Source organism: Euphorbia lathyris, chromosome 2 (assembly GCF_963576675.1).
Source record: "Euphorbia lathyris chromosome 2, ddEupLath1.1, whole genome shotgun sequence".
Classification (NCBI taxonomy): domain Eukaryota; kingdom Viridiplantae; phylum Streptophyta; class Magnoliopsida; order Malpighiales; family Euphorbiaceae; genus Euphorbia; species Euphorbia lathyris.
This window is the reverse complement of record NC_088911.1, coordinates 65,149,264-65,170,829: the sequence shown is the minus strand read 5'-3', so window position 1 is coordinate 65,170,829 and position 21,566 is coordinate 65,149,264. Positions and strand designations below refer to the sequence as shown.

The window sequence follows — 21,566 nt, the reverse complement described above, 5'->3', positions numbered from 1 at the left end:
AAACTAAGGAATGCTATATGATTTACAAGACACTAATGCCACAAAGTTCAGGCAATCTAATCCTTTTGTCTTAGATCATCACATGACCTACTTGCACACATTCTGCCATAACTTTCTCTATATTAATCCAAATGCCATGATTCTTGAACCTACTGAAACTAGACATATATGGGTATAACATATCCAAAATTCACTTTAATATCACTTCTACACAATATATGACATGCAAAATGATTCGGTCCTGTTTCCAGCCAAGAAACAGACTATTCAGATTTGCATCTACCATAATTCACTCAACCTAGCTCACAATAAACACAATGGATTGCCAAATCCTTTTACAGACATATACTTCAAGTATTTAGGAACACTTTTGTATAAAGAAACTTTCTCCAATTCGGACTTTAAGATCCTCAAAATGCTACATCAACATGGCTGCCTCACATGACATTCAATTTCGAGGCAGTCATGATCCATCTAGGTTTTCTTCCTCTATACATGGAATTAAAGTTCCATATTTTACAGAGGGTTTCATAACACATATAGGAACATATGTTATTCTTTATGTATCTTCAAATTCGAACAATATCAATATGAAAAACATGCTCCAAAATGACTGAAAGCAGTACCCTAGATTTCTGTTTAGGGCACTTGATACATATCTTTCATTTGGACAACTTATAACCACTTTAAACAACACCAAAACTCAACAAAATCCATCACAACTCATCCACAACAAATCCTATGATCATACCTAGGTATTTCAGAATCTCAAACTCATAGAAAACAAGCTAAAACAACATACTAACCTTCAACTCGTGTCTATCACCTAGTATGCTTCCTAACTTGACTTGTTTGACTCGAAAATGGAAGAAATTAGAAGAGTTTTCTTTGGAGAGGTTTAGGGTATGAACAAGGAAGGTTTTGCTGAAGCTTTGGTCGAAATTGTGGCTGAAATAGATAAAGAATGAGTTGTGCACATCATTTGGCAAATGAAGAGGTGTATTTTGTCTTAATATTGGGGTGACACCTCGTGCTTGCTCACAAACCTCAAATTCAGCCCTCCTAAAGTGTAACTTAATCAATTTAGGACATATGAATTCATTCATTCATTCATTTAAGTCCTAACTCAATTAACCAATCGTTACATCTTAACGATACACTAATCGTCTACTAATCGCACGGTAATCGCATTATGCATATGAAACTTCTAATGACAATGCGATAAATCTAAAATGTATGTATTCAATCATGAAAACATATATGAATGTGGGAAGATGTATATGTTAGGGTTTTAGGGATGTTACAGCTTGTGCTAGCTTTATCCCGTACATTGGAATTCGCAAAAGGGTTCGGTTGAGACGGCCTTCAGCCATCCTTTGCCCTTTGAACGTTTCTTCCCTGTCCGTTATTGCGAGGCGGAAACTTCCGCCTAGGTACAATCATCCACGAGCCATACATCTCAGGGCTGATGTGAGGAACGTGGTTCGTGGGGGCTTTAGTCGGAGGTAGGTCCGCCTATCTTGTTTCACTGGTATCTGCAGTGGAAGACTCTCCCACAATCATATCACTCGTTACCGGGGGACTTTAGCGGGAATAGCACTAGGCCAGCTACACTACGTCTTGAGATGCCCGTATCGACCACAGTTGGTGCAAGCAGTATGAAGGCCTTCATATTCGACTCGTTGGATTTCCCCATCAAGCTCAAACTGTGCGATCAAGGGTTTTAGTAAGTCAATTTTGACACAAACTCTTGCAAAACGGCCTCTGGTTCTCTTAGCGGTATTCTCATCAACACGAATCGATTTTCCTACAGTGGCTGCTATTCCAAGTAGAACATCCTCATCATAGAAGAGCAGAGGAAGTTGGGGAAATCGAACCCATACCATTGATTTCTTTACGCTGGCTTTTGTAGGGCTAAACGCTGCAGACCATGTTCGGACAGTTAAGTAATGACACTGTACAAGCCATGGTCCATCATTGATCACATGGCTTCTATCCAGCTCATTGTCGAACTAGGTGAAAACCTTCGCCTAAATGCATCATACTGACCCCTGTAATTGGCTTCCACAACTCAATAGTCCGTCTTTGCAGCGCAACATACCCCAAGCTTCTTCCAAGGAGCTTGATGATGAGTGCATTCTCCTAGGCTTGGCCAGCTTCTTTTTCAGCTCAGGATCAATGGTAACCCTTGGGTATAGCGGATCTGCTTCATCGATGTTGATTCGCACCAGGCCAGTGGCACACATGCCTGTTCGAGGTCTCGGGTTTGACTGAGAGGGTTTGCTGCTGCTGTGTCCCTCAAAGAGAGCTTCAGTGTTGCAGGTGTGATGGGAGGCGGAAGAGGGGGGGTCATCGGGGGGTATAGAGAACGGTGGCCGACGATCTGGCGGATTGGGGCCTAGGGCAGACATAGACATATCTCGTCTTTTTTTCCGTTCTATTTATGAAATATAAATATCTATATATATAGATACATATATATTTTTGTGATCATATTAAATTCGCAGAGATATAGTTTTTTTTATTATTATTATGTTATATAATAACTGAATTATTTTTAAAAGATTTTTTAAACCGGGATTCAACCACAGTTTGAATCTTTAACCTTTGACGCCTTTATTTTTTTCTGTTATTCGATAGGTCCTGTTCAGATAACATGATTATAATTGATGCTCTTACAAACACAAAACCAAAATCTAAGAAAGACAGCCGCTGACCTCAATTGCCTTCACCATCCCAAATCCCGATCACTCACGCTCTCATCGCTCACTTCCCTGCATCCCGATCGCTCTCTTCCCTTCGACAGTTGGGCATGTTGGAATAAATCTAGTTTATGAAGAACAAGTTAAGAGAAGAGAGAGAGAGAGAGTCGACGGAGAGAGAGAGAGAGAGAGAGAGAGAGTGATCGAAAAGTATTTCCCTTAATTAGGGTTTGTATTGATCAACCGTATATATATGACATGTATAGTTGTTGTAATCTAACTAGGATTCTCAACCATATTAGACGTATAAAGTAAATCCAACTCTATTTGTATATAACTAATTATCTAAGAGATAATAAGAGTATTATCTCTGATCCTAATTAGACTTATAGAATAAGTAAGACACTAATTAGTATTCAGATAATTAGTAAAGAGATAATATACTATTATCTCTAACACCCCCCTTCAAGCCGATGCCACGGTGAGACCAGCAGTCTAGAGCGTAGTCGAGTGAAGCGAAGACTGCGAAGCGGCTTAGTCAGGATATCAGCCACCTGATCATCTGTTAGAATGAACCTGACATTTAGAAAGCCTTTTGTGACTTGTTCTCGAACGAAATGATAATCAAGTTCAATATGCTTCGTGTGAGCATGAAAGATAGGATTCGATGTGAGATATATGGCCCCAACATTATCACACCATAGTTGTACTGGAACAGGAGTGTGAAAGCCTAAATCAGTCAGTAGTGATCTGATCCAAAGAAGTTCCGCTATTGCATTAGCCACGGCTTTGTATTCGCTTTCAGTAGATGATCTTGCTATCGTGGGTTGCTTCCGTGTTTGCTAAGATATGATGCTTTTTCCAAGATACACACAGAAAGCTCCTGTAGATCGCCTATCATCCGGACATCCACCCCAATCACTATCAGAGTAGCAATGCACATGCTCAATTGACTTTGAAGACATGACAATTCCAAATTCCAAATTCCAAGGTTCTTTGAAGATAGCGCAACACCTGTTTAACACACTTTTCCAATGTTCATCCGTTGGACAATGGAGAAATTGGCAAAGTTTGTTGACAGGGAAGGCAATGTCTGGTCTTATGAGCAAAAGATATTGAAGGGCACCAACTATGCTTCTGTATTTGTCACCAGAGGGGAGTTGGGTTCCAAGACTTTTGGAGAGTGTTAGTGTAGTTGCCATAGGGGTAAGAATGGCTTTGGCATCAGCCATGTTAACCCTGTCAATGATATCTGCGGCATACTTTGCTTGACAGAGATGAATGCCATCATTTGAGTATTGAATTTCAATGCCCAAGCAATATTCCGCACGACCAAGATTACGGATTGGAAATTCGGTTTCAATGGCATTGATAGTGCTAACAATATGTGCAGGTGAGTTACCCGTGATCAAAATATCATCGACATAACACATAATGTACGTTTGCAGTTTGCCATCTCTGTGAACAAACAACGAGTTATCTGCCAGTGACATGTGAAATCTAAGCGATACTAAGAAGTTGCGGAGACGGGTGAACCATTCACGGGGCGCCTGTTTAAGCCCATAGAGACTTTTCTTCAGAAGACATACATGATTAGCATTATTTGGATCCCGAAATCCTTGTGGTTGCTCCATGTAGATCGTTTCAGACAGATTTCCATGGAGAAATGCGTTGGAAACATCTAATTGATTGACGAACCATCTATTAGCAGCAACAATTGCCATGACGATTCGAATCGTTGTTACTTTCACAAGCGGACTGAACTTCTCTTTGTAATCAATTCCAGATTTTTGCGTGAATCCTCGTGCCACAAGACGAGCTTTGTGTCTATCTATTGATCCATCTGACTTTCATTTTGTGCAAAAGAGCCAGCGCGATGTTATGACATGTCTCCCTGCAGGGCGTGGAACCAGTACCCAAGTTCCATTGTCAATTAGAGCTTTGATTTCTTCAGACATGGCCTGTCGCCATTCCGGTAGTTTGTTCGCCTTGCTAAAACACGTTGGATCAATTACCCCATTATCATGAGTTACCAGCAAAGCTTCAAATTTGCCTCATAAGTGCAATGTGGAATGACGCAATTGCATTGCGTGACGACGAGATGTCTCATGTGCAGGTAACGAATCACTGCCGATACCGAGTTCCGTAGGTCCAGGATCAGGCACCATCACAGCCGAGAGAGGGAACTCATGCATTGGAGTCACGACGGGCACATTTGCCATCGGCATTGTATTTACGCATGCCGCAAGCATGTCGGCGTGCACAGCAGAGCATGGTGCAGAGCTGGGCACAATGCAGGCAGACACGCTCGGAGCGCTGCTGCGTTGAAGCTCACGCAAGCGTAGTTCCGGTTCCGCCAGTGCTGCCGCAGCTTCAGCATGTGTTTGATTCGTTGGGTCTTTGTGCGATGCAGGCACAGGCTGCCCGCCATGCAGCGATGACAATGGAGGTGCTTGCGGAGGGGCCGAGGTTGCACTTTCGTTAAACATTGGAGCCGGATATGAACCCGCGCACTTTCTGATATTTGCAGATTCATTATTTGTCGTGGTAGATACCACGACTGGTGCATAAGGCGGGGGTGAATATGAACGAAAACAAGAATTTGAGGGATGAGGATTATCTGGATACGGTCCAAGTAAATATGGTAGCTCATGCGTCGTTGTGTTCCACCCTGTGCTAGAGGAGAGAGGTACGGATGTCGTCTGCGTTGCCGGAAAGACTCCTTCATCATGTTTCACAAATTTGCAAACATATATCCTACTTGTGGAAAGATCTAGACACACATCCCCCGAATGATTTGCAGAGGGTCCCAAGTAGATGCATAGTTTGGAACGAAAATCAAACTTGTTTTTGTTGTATGGACGAAGTAAAGGATAAATACCACTACCGAAGATACGAAGTGATGAATAATTAGGACGTCCTTTATGAAACAAGAAATACGGAGATCGATTTCGAAGTGTCTTAGTGGGAAGAATATTAATCATGCGCACACTGTGAATCATGGCATAATTCCAGAATTGCAAAGGTAGAGATGCATTTTCAAGTATTGTTAAGCACGTATCAACAACATGCCTAATTTTTCTTTCGACTATCCCATTTTGAGCATGCGTGTGAGGACACGCAATTTTGTGCACAATTCCATTTGCTTGAAGAAAGGGTTGCAATTTTGAAATTCACCCCCAAGATCCGAGTAAAATTTTTCAACTTTAGCATCAAATTGATTTTTAATCATGGCAAGAAAATTTTTAAAAGTTAAAGCAACTTCACTCTTATTTTTCAAGCAGAATACCCAACTAAAACGAGTAAATTCATCAATAATAATCAGAAAATAACGATGTCCATTAAAAGAAAGAATAGGAGCAGGGCCCCAAACATCCAAATGTAAACTTTCAAACCTAGCAGTGCTAGAACGAATAATTGAAGGTAAAGAAGATTGAGCTGATTTTCCTAAAGGACAAAATTGGCACTCACTAACAGGTGCTGTTGATAATAGATTGTTATCTTTCAAGATTCTGCTGACTGTCTGATTCTGACAGTGACCTAAGCGTGCATGCCACCGTTCAAAGGACACCTTCTCTCCCACTAGCACCTCTTTTAAGTTGGGTGGAAGCACATAGAGCCCATCCTTACTCGGTTCGCGTAACAGGATTTCCCCAGAGATTTGATCCTTCACAAGAAAATGATTAGGTCAAAATTCAAAGAAACGGTCATTATCACGAGTAAACTTTTGAACTGACAATAGAGATTTGGTAAGTTTAGGTACTAATAAAACATCAGACAGTTTTAAGTTATTGACATTAGAATGTCCAAGATGAGAGATTTGCAAACCTTGCCCATTGCCAAAATGTATTGTATCGTTTACAGGGTAGGGGTGCATGTGTTGAAGCTGACTTGGATGAGCTGTCATATGATTAGTGGCTCCCGTATCCGGATACCATGGCTGGGGCGGACCGCTGAATGGGTCCGCGGTGTTGTGCCATGCGACATGTGCTTGGGCACCAGGTCGTGAATTCTGAGTTGCAAACCCCTTAGGCCGTCTGCATTTATCTGCCCAGTGATCAAGATCACCACAATTAAAGCACTTCCCACCTCTCCATTTCTTTGATTTTGTTCTCGAAGCTGACGGTGGAGAAACGGTAGACACATTTGCTTCATGCGCACCAGGGTGATGCGACGGAAGCAAGAAACTGGATTTCTTGGTGGACTGAATCATTCCTTCAACATTCTTTAAAGTTCTCAACAGTTCATAATAATCAATATGAATGCCTTTTTGAGTTATGAGATTCTGAATGCTGGATTTGAATGCTTCATTCACATTCTTGTAAAGTAGGGCAGGCAACAGATGCATGGGATATGGATTACCAGAAGCAGCCAAATCATACAGAATAGTTTTGAGTTTTTGCATATATTCACCAATCGATAACTCATTCTGCTCAAACTCATATAACTCAATGCCTAACTGAAACTGTTTGCTATCAGCGATTATACCATATGCTTTTTCTAGGGCAATCCAGATATCATGAGAATAATGAAAGCAGGTAATAATAGAGTATACTTCTTCAGTGATAGAATGTAACAGTAAAGACATAACAACATTTTCTAGGTCATCCCAAACATTATATGCCGGATTAAGAAAAACATTATCATTGTCAGTGAGAAACCCTCATTGGGATAAAAATTTTGGTCGTGGTGGTGTATTGCTTGTGATGTGATCAAAGTAGTGATGATGTTTTAGTGTGGACACTATGGCCATTCTCCACGCTTTGTAGTTATGTGGAGTTAGTTTAATGTGAGTTTGCGTATGGCTAAGGGGAGGACGGGATTGTGCGCTATTATTGGTGTTGGGGTTTGAAAAACCCGTAAAAGTGGACGGAGCAACATGCTCACGATATTGATTAGAGGTATGAATTTGCGGTGGATTGGATAAAAAAGAATCGGTTGAATGAGGGTAAAAGGTTGAGGGCAATTGTGAGCTATGATAAGATGAGGGAGGTCCAAAACCGGGTCGGATAGGAGGTTGAGAAAAATTACCTGGAGGTGGAAACATCGGGGGATGTTGCGGCTGCTCGGTTGAACGAGGAAGATTTTGTTGACGAGCCCGCGGAAACATCCCGCCATCGTGTTTGTCGAACAGGTAAGTGGCTGTTACAGGTGACGGTTCAGGAGCTGTGAAGGGAGATTCGAACCGCCATCCCGACGACGGCTGAAGGGAAGAAGCCGATGCCGTGTTGACAGTATACTCGGTATTGATACTGTCCGATACAGCCGCCGATCGCGTGGCAGAAATAGGTTGCGGCGTGACAAAGCTATCGCCACTCTCCTCGGTTATATTGAGGAATGAGGAAATCGAACCAGACGGCATCGACGCGCCAAGGAGAGAGAGAGTGATCGAAAAGTATTTTCCTTAATTAGGGTTTGTATTGATCAACCGTATATATATGACATGTATAGTTGTTGTAGTCTAATTAGGATTCTCAACCCTATTAGACGTATAAAGTAAATAAATACAACTATATTTGTATATAACTAATTATCCAAGAGATAATAAGAGTATTCTCAACCTTATTATCTCTGATCCAATTAGGACTGATAGAATAAGTAAGACTTTGTTCTTTTTGACTGAAATTAAATTAAATTAACTTAACTGAAATTAAATTAACTGAACTGAACTGAACTGAATGCTACTGAACTGAACTGAACTTAACTTAACTTAACTTAACTTAACTTAACTGCACCAAATAATTATAATTATAATAAATTATATATAATGATATATTTTATATATAAATAATTACAATTACAATAAATAATGATAAATTATATATATATATATATAATGATAAATTATATATAAAACATTATAATTATAATAAAAAAATAAAAAATAAAAAATTATAAATTATATATAAGTAATTATAATTATAATAAATAATGATGAATTATATAAAAATTATAATAAATAATAATACATTAGATATATAAATAATTATAATTATAATAAATAATGATGAATTATATATAAATTATAAATTATATATTAATTATAATAAATAATAATACATTATTTATAAATAATGATCAACTATATATAAATAATACTAAATTATATTAAATTATATAAAAATACTTATAATTATAACAAATAATGATAAATATAAATAATATTAAATTATAAATTATAATAAATAATAATAAATTATATATAAATAGTTATAATTATAATAAATAATGATGAATTATATATAAATAATATTAAATTATAAATTATATATAAATAAAAATAAATTATATATAAATAATTATAATTATAATAAATAATATAATTATTAAAATTAAATTAACTTAATTTTAACTGAATTGAACTGAACTGAATTGAATGTTGAAATTAAGTCAAAAATAACAGACTATTACTAATTAGTATTCAGATTATCTCTAACAGCGCGTTCGTTTATCACCGTTCGGAGTTCGTTAAAGTCAAATCATGCTGATGATTCCATGCCTGAATCTGATAGACCAGGCTGGTAAATATTTGTCTTCCTGGAGTGTCCTTGACATCGGAACTGGCAATTGTGTACTCCTTCAAGAACTTGCTAAGCAGGGGTACACACTGTGATTTTGCCTGTAGTTCTGGTATTATATGCTAAAGCAATCAATATGATTTAGATTAGTTCATAATCTATATTTAGACTGCACAATCATGTAAGATCTCATTTTCCTTTTTCTTATATTATATCAGTCCCATATAAGTTGAACATTAATGTCGAACAGTCCTAAAAGCCATTCCTAACTGAAATTTTTGGTGGAATTAGACAGAAATTATGTTTATTCTGAACTCTATTAATGATCTTTTCCTTTCAAATTAGTTGCTTAGGGCTGCTGCTCTTGTATGACATTTCTTACAATCTTTTTGCTCGATGGTATTAGGTTCTAACTCGCTAAAATCGAACATGAGCAGCTCAAGGGAGGATTCTCCAGATTGGCTCCGTTCTTTTCAGGTATTTTTCAACTTCAAATTTGGTGGATGGATCACAATGACAACATTTTTTTTTAAGCATAGGTGTTAATTTGAATGATTTTCATCTTTTAACAGGCCCCAACTGTTACCTTATCTTCCGACTCTGATTCTCTTCCAAATGACAGTCCTTCGAGGGATGATAAACGTGACTCCCAATCTCTAGAGCCGGACAATAATCATGATATTGATCTTGGTGACGGTGGTGCAGAATCACCATCCAATAAGATTTCTAAAGCAAGGGCTTCTGGGAGAGGGAAAACAGCAGATGAAATAGCACCAAAGAAGATGAAGACAAAGAAGAAAGACAAAATACGAGGTGAAATGTCTATGTTACTGGGTAAGCATTTGTTTTGTATTTCAGCTGAATGAAAAATAATATCTAGTTTTGATCCCGTTATGGTATTTTTCGCCATTACTTTTTTCCCCATTCTTCATTTTAGCATATTAGCTGTAATTTTCTTTGATTTTGATACAGGTAACGGGTCTGATGGGCAAGTTTCTGAGGAAGCAACATCCGAGAAGCATGTAGAAATTTGCGTCTTTCTTGAACTGTTATGTTCTCACATGACTTCCATTAAATTTACTGGGCTAGGACTAGTCTTTTTTATTAGTCTTGATTCTTGAGTTCATCAAATAAGCTAAAAGCCATATGATGTATGGTAATTCTGAGAGTATCCTAACAGATTTTACATGGAACTGAAAATAGGATAGAATTTTCTTTCATGGGCTAAAATAGCTTCTATGATGAAGAAAGTTGTCTATTTCCCATACTTACAGAGTGGCATTGAAGACAGTGATGCACTGGTTAAAGCTTATATGGCAGACTCTAGAATGCAAATTGAGACGAGCTTATGGCTCATATTATGCTGAAAGTAGAAGTATTTTCAATTTCACTACCTGTTTGTGTCCATTGTCAGCATTAGTAACCTGTGGGAGGGTGGGTAGATGGGCATTGATGATCATGGCCAATGCCTAATCTTCTAACCAGTTAAAATTTTATTGATCATGAATTGTTCACAAAAGTTTGATTTCTTTGCATGATAATTGTTCGAATGGAATGCTTTCTTCCATAGGATGCAGGTCACCTGCCATAATTCTTATTTCCTCGGGAGATAATGCGTCAAAGGCAGTCTTTTCTTGTATTCAGTAATGAGGATGAATAAAGTGTCAATTGTCAACTCATTTTTTGTGGGCTGTGCATATATGGTCTGTAGTTTTTGCTAATGTATTCAAGAATGAAAAAAGAAATTAATGAAGACCAGGTTAAAGCTACTATGAAGTGTAAAATAAAAAGACAGCGCATACTCCTTTTTTGGGGGTTATGGCATGGAAGAGATTAAAAATTTAGATCAATCTATAGCCTCTTTCTCTACATACCGAGCTGCTAATGTAGCTAGTATGCGTGCCCGATGGTTTCTCAGAGGTGGGAGCGGTCCTCTTTTATTGAAAGGCTCCTATTGCCTGTTTTTTGGGGGTCACAATGGGAATAAGAACTTAATTCTGTGGACTAATGGACGAGACAAATTATATTTTGTAAACACCTAAACATGGTTTGAAGAAAATATCTAGCTTCATGCAAATGCTTGATTCTGATGTTAATTACTTTCTTGTTAAACAGGCAGCAAATCATTCAGTATATCATCAGATTCTGAGTCTTTTCCTGACATTAGCTCTAAGCGGGAGCTAAAAAATAGCCAACTCAAAAGGAGTAGAAAAGACAAGGTTGCAGTTGGTGGCATAAGTGAAGGGTCTCTTTCAAAGAAGGCCTTGAAGAAAGAAAAATCTCCTAAAAAACTGTTAAAAGATGGTGATTATGTACTGAAGAAAGAGAACGGTAAAAATGACGATTTGCAAGAAACAGGTAATGAGGTAGTAGGAGTTGTTTATTTATAATTGTTTTAGATTTTAGCTTCTCTTTTCCTTTCGGTCAATATCTTCCCTTTCCTTTACCCATAAGGTAGACTTAAAAGCGTAAATACAGAGAAAGGAAGAATAATATATTCTGTATATTAATCATAGCAATTACATTTATACAAGGGCAAGTACATGAATAGGATTTATGTATTTCCTATAATCAACCTACTAATAAGAAAGGTCATATTGTAACGTATGTAACACTCTCCTCAAGCTGGCTGGAGCATAGATATTGATCATGTCCAACTCAGTACAAATATAATTGATTTGAGTTTCTGGGAAGGGTATGGTGAACACATCTACTAGTTGGCTCTCCGTTTTGACATGTGGAGTTGAGATTGTACCATCTTCTAACTTTTTTCGCATAAAGTGACACTCAATACAAGTTTACTGTGATCTGTGCCATAGCCGTGTATTCAGATTCTACACTTGATTTAGAAACCACACTCCTTTTTTTCTTGCTTTTCCAAGATACGAGATTGCCTCCACCAAGTACACTCTAGCTAGTGGTAGAGCGTCTATCTGTAAGGTCCCCAACATAATCTTCATTTGTGCAACCTTCTACAGTGTGGTGATCGTGGTTTTGATATAACAAACCACTTCTTTGAGCACCTTTAGATATCTCAGCTACATCCCAATATGATGTCCTAGGAGAGGACATTAAAATGACTTACCACACTTACTGTGAAAGTAATATCCTATGTTACTCGCACACGGATACGGTATCCGACACGGTCACGGGAAACGTCTTTTCTATAAAACATAGGACACGGAAACATGGGGGAAACGTGTAAATATTAAAAATATTGGGGCACATTTATAAATATTAAAAATATATTTTTATATTTGAATTTTTGAATTTTTGTAATATAACTAAATAAATACATATAAAAGAGGTCACGGGTTCGAGTCTTAGGAGCGGCCTCTTGCCAAATAAATTGGCAGAGGAAGGCTTGCCCCCAGTACACCCTTGTGGTGGGACCCCTCCCCGGACCCTGGCTCAGCGGGGACGCGTAGTGCGACCGAGCCGCCCTTTAACTAAATAAATACATATAAAAGAAATTATAAAACTCTTATCTAACCATAATTATTAGATACATGAAATATAAATGATGTCAAAAAAACGTTCAGAGAAAAAAAGATAAAACAATGAAAGCTTTCCTCCTAATTACTAAAAATCTATTTCTTCAATGTTTATTTATATCTTCGATTCTAGCTTTGGTTTATCTAAAGTTTTCCTCACTGTCTTTTGGTTTACCTAAGATTTATTGTTGCACATAAAGATCCACGTACTCCTTTGGATATTTCTGCTCGCTTTCCCTTTAAATAAGGATCGACCATAATTGCTCAGTTTACCCCTGTTTTTTCTGAAATGAAATGCAATCGTTTTTTGTCTGGGAAACAGGTGTCCCAGACAAATACGGGTATCCAACTTTTGAATATTACGGATACGGCCCCGAAACGTATCCTAGAAGTTTCCGAGAGTTTCCGTATCCGAAACGTATCAGATACGTGATACGCGGGCATGTTGAAGTATCCGTGCTTCATAGGTAATATCAAGTCGTGTGATTGTCGGATAATTCACCTTCCCAAAAATTCTTGTGTATTTTTCAGGCTTCTCAAGTAATTCGCCATCTCCGGCCGTTAACTTCACATTTGGTATCTTATATCATAAATCTTTACCTCAATCAAACCAGCATCATTCAACAAGTCTAAACATATTTTCTCTGAGTTTGCGGATACTTCTATTCTCAAGAAGTATTTCGATGGTCCTAGGTCCTTTGTTTGGAAGCAAGTACTAATGAATGCTTTCAACTTCGAAATGCATAATTTCTGGTAATTACAATGTCGTCAACATACACAACCAGTAGAATATAGTTGGAACTCTATGTTGAAAGGAATACCGAATGATCATATGCATATTGAAGTAAGCCAAATTCAATTACCGCAACATTGAATCTTCCAAACTAGGCACGAGCGGATTGTTTCAAACCATACAATGATTTTCTTAACTTGCACACCTTTTCGGATTCCTCCTGAGCAACAAATCCAGGTGGTTGAACTTTCTTCATCTTGTTCTTCAATCTTGTTTTTATTTAATGTATTATTATATTTTTAATATTTATAAATATGCCCCTATATTTTTAATATTTACACGTTTCCGTTTCCTATGTTTTGTAGAAATTACGTTTCTAGTATCGTTTCCGTTTCAATTTTCGTATTCGTTTCCGTTTCCATGCAACATAGGCCATATCAAAACGCAAAGGATGTAGTTTAATTCAAGTTATGCAAATTCATAGGAGACCATGTTGACTTCGAGGTTGCAGATGATGACACTACTGAGAAACATACTTGTTCGAATGTAAGAATTATCAATAGAGAAAATATTGTTTGTTTTCCTATTTTAGTGCCTTAACAACTAAAAACTTGCTGGGTACTTGTTCAAGGATACCTTTGTTACTGTCTGAGAAAGTTAATCGTTCAAAAGTAAGTCTTTTTTTTTCAAATTAAATCTATATAAGTTGTCATTTTAGTTTCAAAGATTCTCTATTTGTGCAATGTTCAGTTTGGAACAAATGTCACCAGTAGGAAATGGTTAATAAGGGAGTGAATGATTTATGAGGGCAGCATGATTATATTAACATTCTTATCCTTTCTATGTGATTTAAGTTACGGCTCACATTATGGACAGAATCATTATTAGCGATGCGTTTATATGAAAGTAAATGCCTGTATATCCTAGAGAATTTCTAGGAGACATTGTACAAGAATTGATAACTTCAAACTGGGGTATGTATAGTAAATGCGACTTACCATGGGATGGAATACTTAACTGCTGATTTTTTTTTTTTTTTTTTTTTTTGCATATTAAAATGGTTAGGTACTTGTCCTGTAGTTTTGAACCATTGTTTGACATGATTTGGAATATTCACTAGTTTTGGATCTTTTTTTCTTGAGAGTCTTTGATTTGTTGATAAATCAATTTGTATTTAAAGTGGCCAATTCAATCAAATATTCAATATTTATTAAGGTATTTTTTCTCAATTTTATTGATATATGCATATTTAGTTTGTTTAAAGGCTTCTCCACTATACAAGGCTCCTTGCTTTGTGAAGGTTGAAGTATAGTTATCACTGTTTTGGGAAGTGGCTTATATGATTTGTATTCCTATGATGGGACTAACTTATGATTATACCAAGGTTCATCTTTTATACACACACACACACATTTGTTTGTTAGATCTGCAATGTTTGTAAAATATTTGAACAAAAATTTAGGATTACTAATAACACACTGCATATGAAATTCAAACCTAACATGACCATGAGGAGTCTATCTTAATATTTTTGCTCCATCTAAATAAAAGTTATCTTATTCTTAAATTTGACTTTTTCGAATTAGTTTCTGCTTTTTGATTTTAAGCATCCAATTGGCAATTGAACTGCTACTTGATAAACTTGTTTTCTAATACTTTGCTGTCAATTCTTTGCATTGCCTATATGATACATGACTTAAAAATGTACAAAACTTGTGAAAAGATGAAGTATTAATTTCATTTATAACATGTAGTTGTGGTTTTCAATATGAATGATAACTTGAATATTTCTTATCTGATGCATTTATATGTACAAATTAACTTTCATAAAATTTGGTCAAATTCTTGGATTTTTTGGTTAGTTTAATGCTTTGTTTTGACAGAGGCGTTCAAAAATGCGGTTGAGAACTTATTATAAGTGTGGTATCAGGAATCTAGATTCATAAAACCAATTAGTTAAAATAACCTATGATTATTTATTTTAAATTTCCCCATTTTGAAAATACACTCTACCATCCTTGTGAAAAAAAAAGGAAAGAAAGTGAAACCTCAATTTACTACATTCATTGGGGTCGCCCCATTAATGTTTTTATACACCACAAATAGATAAATGCATGCATATACGAAGACATGTGCAAAAATACAAGTAATTAACTAAACAACTGCAAGTCCTGTGCAGGCACTTGTTGAGTGTGATGGCGAGTCCATAGATTTGAGTGGTGATGTGGGGGCTGTTGGACGAGTAGTGATTCCAAATGCCTCATCCGAAAATCATGAGATGTTCTTCGATTTAAAAGGTACCTTTTTCTTCAGATTTGATTTAAGTGCAAACTATTTATTTTTTCTTTTTCAATGTTTATATATTCACCCTCTACATTGCTGATTGATCTAATCTGAAAGATAATCTAGTGGCTCACAAGAGTTGCGACATCAGAAATAGTCTCTTTTTCTTCCTTCCCCTCTGAAATTGTTGTCCGTAAAAAAGTAAAAGCTTCCCAAAATGTGTGATGTTATTTCAAATGGCATAGTTTTCTGTTTACTCTATATCTTATTTGCCTTTTTCTTCTACTGTTTCTTCCGGTTGGACTTTGTTTTTGGACCATTCTCAGTTCCACCATGAAGACCTTTTGTTTGCTTGAGCATAAAAAACAGCTGGTATTTGAACTTGTCTTCATTGTGATTGTTCAACTTTTTTCTTTCAGGAACAATATTCAGAACAACAATAATTCCTTCGAAGACATTTTGCGTTGTATGTCATGATCTGCACTGCACTTGAACTTTTTATATTGTAATCTTTGCCCCCCTCCCCCATAAAAACAAAATAAATAAGATGAATCTTTTTCCGTTTTCTGTTTTATTTAGTTCATCTGATTTTGTTCCTTTTGGGTTCTTCCGTGTATTTTCTTTTGCAGCACTTCACTTAGGATTTTAACAAATCATTCGATATTTATTTTTTTCTATTTTATTATTACTTTTCCACCTGTTTGCTTAATTATTGTTTGATATGTTACTTACAATCTTTGTTAGATAGAGGCTATCATGAATGATTTTATTCAGCTAAAAGCACATTCGAATGTCTATGAGGCAGAAACTATGGTTGAAGGTTGTGATTCATTTGTCCTTATTTCTATGAATACATTGTTCAAAGGTTTTCTTCAGACTTGAGCTTGTTGTTCATTTTAATGATTTTGCACCAAGCAGGAACACTCGAGGGTTTTTCTTTTGACTCGGAAGATGAGGCTGAGAAGATGCCGAAAGCTGGTCCTCATCAAACTGACCAGAATGAGGGAAAGGAGGAAAAGTCCAATGGAAAAACTAAACGAAAAGCTGAGAAATCATCAGTATGTTTTCAAATATTTCCTGTGATCATTGTCTAGCTTTTGCTTATCTTTAAATATTGAAGGAATGATTAGGGGAAAAAGAATTAATAGGCCTATATATTTTCGGACAAAATACTGTGTTTTCAAGTATAATATGTGGCAATGTCTGAATGCAGGGGAAGGCACAAAAGAAGGGTAGAAGTGGAGGAAAGCCCCAGCCAGCAAAGAAAGCCAAGTCCAAGAAATGAAAGATGAGTTTTATGAATCGATGAAGGCAGTTGTAATATAAAATGAGCAAAAACATTGCATAATGTGTTTATTTCAATTGTGAGAATGGCATATCTGAAACCAACTTGCCAAGTTTGCTGCTTCTGTAATCTAAACGTGAACAACTGATTCAATTGAGATTGGGGCAAAGGAAAGGGACTCCAACAAATTTCTTTAAATACAACTATACAAGCAAGCAGGAACCATTTCTAAACTAAAATACAGAATCAGCAACTACAGTTTACTTTAAGCTGCCCGAAGATTGTTATTTCTCTCTATACAAAGGAAAGGATTGTCAACTTATGACCCCAAGAACGCAAGAGGAATCCGTAAGATAGAGAATGAGGACAAGAACCCAAATCGGGAAGGGTAGGAAGATGTTGGAGGAAGAAGCCATCTGTACAGCCTGCACATTGTTGCCTTGGTGATTTGTTGCTTGCTCGCCGTATGGAGAATCAGGAATCCTGACCCTGTAATATATATAAAAAAAATTTATTAATGAATTTAAAATGTGATTTGCTTCAACTGATGAATAGAGAAGCATACCCATTAGAATTGGGGCAGAAGAGAATAGCATAATCATAGGCCTTGCATGTGAAGGTGCTAGTTCCATCATCAAAAGCATAGCTGTACGCCCTAGGGCAAGCTCGCTTGAAAATGGTTGAATAAAAGGAAGGACGGCAAGTAATTGGGTTAGCAAACTCTCCACTGCAACAGTATTGTTCAAGCCTGAATGCTTCGCACGAGCTCTTACAGCCTACTACACCTCCTCCTTCACCATCCCCTCCTACAACTTGGAGTTCCTTCGGACAGCCTGTTCAAACTTTTAATCACTACTTAATATGGTCATAATCTGGGAGGAGCACATGTAACTTACCCATGTTGATATCCGAGGCACAGCCTGTTGCGTTACATGCTCCATGGACACCATGGGGCGCAGCTACTAGAGGTAAATTATAGCCATCAACAATGCTGACATCGTAGAAGTCCTCGTTAATACCTGTACCAAGGGTTATCTCAAAGAGGGATGCTGGTGGAGTGGCTCCCATTCCAGTGCATTCCAGCTTCCCACCACAATCTCCAGTTTGACAAGAACCTACTCCGGAGACATCAAATGTGCAACCTGTTCTCGCCCATATACGTCCAGACCATCCAGGAATGGTTGGAATTCTCAGACTCAGCCCAGAGTCCAGGCGGAATCCTGTAGTTGAGAGTTGTGGGCTGCCTGCACCTGCTAGTGTACCAGGCCATATCGTATAGGGACAATTATTTGTAATGGTAAAAGTGCAGGAATGAGAAGTGCAAACTAGAAAAGAAACGAAAATTAGGAGGATTGAGATAACTGATGGTATTTTTACAGACATTGCAGTCCTGACCAGTTGGTAATGGAACGCCGATAGAAAGGAATGAGATTTTGTGGGCTAGACCTAGTCAATTAAGTCCCTAGATATGGTGTTGCTTTGTTCAACATCAACATCTCGCCGCATAATTCTCTGTTTGGACTTTAGTATTTCCTTTCATCACATCAACAAGGAATTCCTTGCTTTAAACGCCAACAACATCATCTATCTTTCTGTTTTATATCACAAGGAAGGAATAAATAAGAAAAGCAAGCATGTATAATTGAGAAAAGACATTTCCAATCCAGTTCCATACCTAGAGGTTTTCGTCAAGTAAAGCAACTAATCTGACTCAAATAGGCAACTATTATTTGAACACAAAGTCCTTAAGGAGGTTGGTAAATTCCAACCCATCACATCGCATCTTTTCTTCTGACTCATCACATATGCAAATACTGAATCAATTATTTAAATAAACGGTCATTTCTCATTCCAGATATCAAGCCAAATATGGTTGCAATAAGCCCAAAAGAAACAGGCAACAAAAATACACGAACGAGACTCATATTTCGATTAGTATAAGCTGGCATGGCTGTGGCTGATATACATTACAGATCCGAATCACAGTGAAATCAGCTTCAACTATATCAACAGCTGATGCCAATCAAAAATCAATTTCAGACAGCATAGAAAAGTTGTCCAAATTTAGCAGCCTACGCATCAGCCCTCTAGGGAGGATTTACATTTTGAAACTCACAGACGGCTAATCTGAATAGGTGATTCCCTCTACAGACTCACTCCCAGGTCATATTCATAATGATATTTTCATTTTAAGGTCCGCATTTCCAAAAGGGCGCACTTGAGATTGCCACACCTTTTCACCTCATCAATTAATTTTCATCTGTCATAGAGAAAGAAAAAAACAATTAAAATACATCAAATCCAATAGGGTATTTTTGTGTAAAAGAGGACGACAGGTTACCTACAAGCAAATTTCTCAACATGATTTAGATGAATGAAGTGCCGCCGATATCTACATCATGGTGGGGGCCTTGCGCCCTGGGAGTTTGAGAGCTGAGTCCATATTGGTGGCCCAATCCATGCTTAAGAGGAAGCCCACATCCAATCTGTGTTTTGGTGTCAAAATCAACCCATGTTTGGGATTCGATTTTTGCAGAACTGCTTCCCACGCTAGGTGTTCAAGGGAGAACCTATCGAAAAGAAGGAATGCCCCAGGTCTACAACATGGTCTAGCCAAGTTCAAACTGGTGGTTCAACCGATGAATTAGAGGAATGGTTCTTACCAGATTTGAGTTAACTAGTAGAGTTGTGCCTTCAGTCATGGCTTTTGATGTAGCTGTATGTTCTCTTTCCATTTGGTTACACAACCATCAGTTGATCTTGAAACACCTCTAGCATGAAGCAATAGCCAATTCCCCAATAGAAGAGAAAGGTGGAAAATGTTGAAATATGACATTCTGCCAGTTCAACATCACAATCAAACACCGCATCTTCTCAACTGCAAAAAAGAAAAATTACCAAAATGAGGAAATGATGGATATAATTTTCATTTTCAGAATGTCATCATAAAGCACAATTAGTATTGCATGAAATTTTTGAAAAACCCTTGCATTCGACAAACTTCAAATCAAACCCTGCAAAAATAACATTTATTTCAGGAAAATGAACAAAAAACACAAGCAAAGCAAAGCAAAAGCAAATGAATGGCCACATCGATCTTCTTTGACCTGCAACAAAATGGACAAAATAAAGTGAAATAGCATTTTAATTTCCTATTAGATAATGAAAAACCCCCACTCGTCGAACATCAAATAGTCTCTGCAGCAATCAACAATGCCCACAGAAAACATCTGTTTAAAAACCAAATGTATGTCCGTCGCTGTAACCCATCACTGCAGGATCACATTCTTATAACAAATAAAGAAGCATGACACAAATGCAAACCACAGTGAAGTATAAAAGAAGTAGTCAGCCAAGTAAAAAGTGCATTGCTGAAATCAACAGGCCCCTGCATAGTACTCAAGTCAAGTCTTATGCACGACTAGAATAAATCCTGTCATCTCTAAGTTTAGAAATGAACGGCATGGCTAAAACTCAAACTGAATTCAATATGAGTTGCATATGCGAAAAGATCACGTTTGATATCTCTACTGAAAGTCAAGCTATGCTACTTTAAGAGCTACATATAATTAAACATAAAATGCGATATTAAGTTCCTACAGACAAGAGTACACATCCAGCCCATTTCAGATTGTCCACAAAGTTCATGTATCCATATTTGTTCCACCAAAAAAGAAGAAAAGGGGGGTGTGGGGGGGGGGGGGGGGGGGGGGGGGGGGGGGGTGTGTGGGGGGTTAAGGGAACATTATGTCATTTATATGATAGATATATCTAGTTCATATCCATGCCATCCCCAACTTGGCTGCAGATTGGACTAACAGCAGAGAAAGATCGCTCAAAAGGAGAAGGATGAAACTGGGCATCTCGCCTGCGCTTTAAAGCACAGCTTTCAGCCGGGGAACTCTCAGCATCATTCTTCCTCCGGATTCCTCTTACTGCCTGCTCCTCAGCTGGCGACAGAGGAAAAATCTGTCTGCTTGCCCGGCAAAGGGAACTATGATTATCATACAAAATTCTCTGGTTACAGTTCTTGTCACAGATGTGAGTGAGCGCAGTCAGCTTGCAGCGATACATGTTACCACACACATGCTCATTCTCACATTTCCAATCGCATTTGTGGACAGGAAATGGCCCTTCCCGGCCCAGAATAGCGGATAGATAAATAACATTGGCAGGACCTGATACCATGGATTTTCCATATACCTCCATTGCTCTGTCGTAAATTCAGCAAAATCAGAAACTTGTACAGGTTCTTTGCTCCCAAGGGTTCTGCGCCAAATGTTCTGCATAGCCCAAGAGAAGAACACGTCAAGCTTAAGGGATGTAATTCTGCTTCCAAAAAGGTGAACAAAGCCAGGGGTTTTTTTTTCCCACCTCTTTCTCAACAAAATCCCCAAATTAAAGTCAGCTTCATTGTTCATTTAGCTAGTGAAATTGAACCTAATTCTTTGAAACAGTTATTCCATTTGTTTTGTTGTAAATACAAAGAACAATGAGTAAATTCTAAACAAGAAATGGATAAAGATAAGAGACATTACTGATTGCAGGAAG

The 21,566-nt window shown here is 37.6% G+C and overlaps 3 protein-coding genes across 3 annotated transcripts; 1 reads left to right on the top strand and 2 right to left on the bottom strand.

Annotated features, from left to right (window-relative positions):
- Window positions 1-9,649: 9,649 nt before the first annotated feature.
- On the top strand, window positions 9,650-17,083 carry LOC136217071 (DNA-binding protein BIN4-like). Its single transcript, XM_066003649.1, has 11 exons — window positions 9,650-9,697; window positions 9,793-10,054; window positions 10,193-10,268; window positions 10,495-10,616; window positions 11,336-11,578; window positions 13,932-13,993; window positions 15,627-15,744; window positions 16,150-16,196; window positions 16,475-16,550; window positions 16,649-16,788; window positions 16,944-17,083. Exons 1-11 carry the CDS (start codon window positions 9,650-9,652, stop codon window positions 17,013-17,015), a joined length of 1,266 nt encoding a protein of 421 aa, XP_065859721.1. The 3' UTR covers window positions 17,016-17,083.
- Window positions 17,084-17,190: 107 nt separating this feature from the next.
- Window positions 17,191-18,830, bottom strand: LOC136218489 (pathogenesis-related thaumatin-like protein 3.5). The gene is made up of 4 exons (XM_066005379.1): window positions 18,691-18,830; window positions 17,912-18,607; window positions 17,581-17,848; window positions 17,191-17,504 (listed from the first exon to the last, which is right to left on the bottom strand). Exons 2-4 carry the CDS (start codon window positions 18,396-18,398, stop codon window positions 17,330-17,332), a joined length of 930 nt encoding a protein of 309 aa, XP_065861451.1. The 5' UTR covers window positions 18,399-18,607; window positions 18,691-18,830; the 3' UTR covers window positions 17,191-17,329.
- Window positions 18,831-20,517: 1,687 nt separating this feature from the next.
- On the bottom strand, window positions 20,518-21,225 carry LOC136218490 (uncharacterized). Its single transcript, XM_066005380.1, has one exon. The coding sequence runs from the start codon at window positions 21,222-21,224 to the stop codon at window positions 20,787-20,789; it is 438 nt and encodes a 145-aa protein (XP_065861452.1). The 5' UTR covers window position 21,225; the 3' UTR covers window positions 20,518-20,786.
- Between the last annotated feature and the right edge of the window lie 341 nt (window positions 21,226-21,566).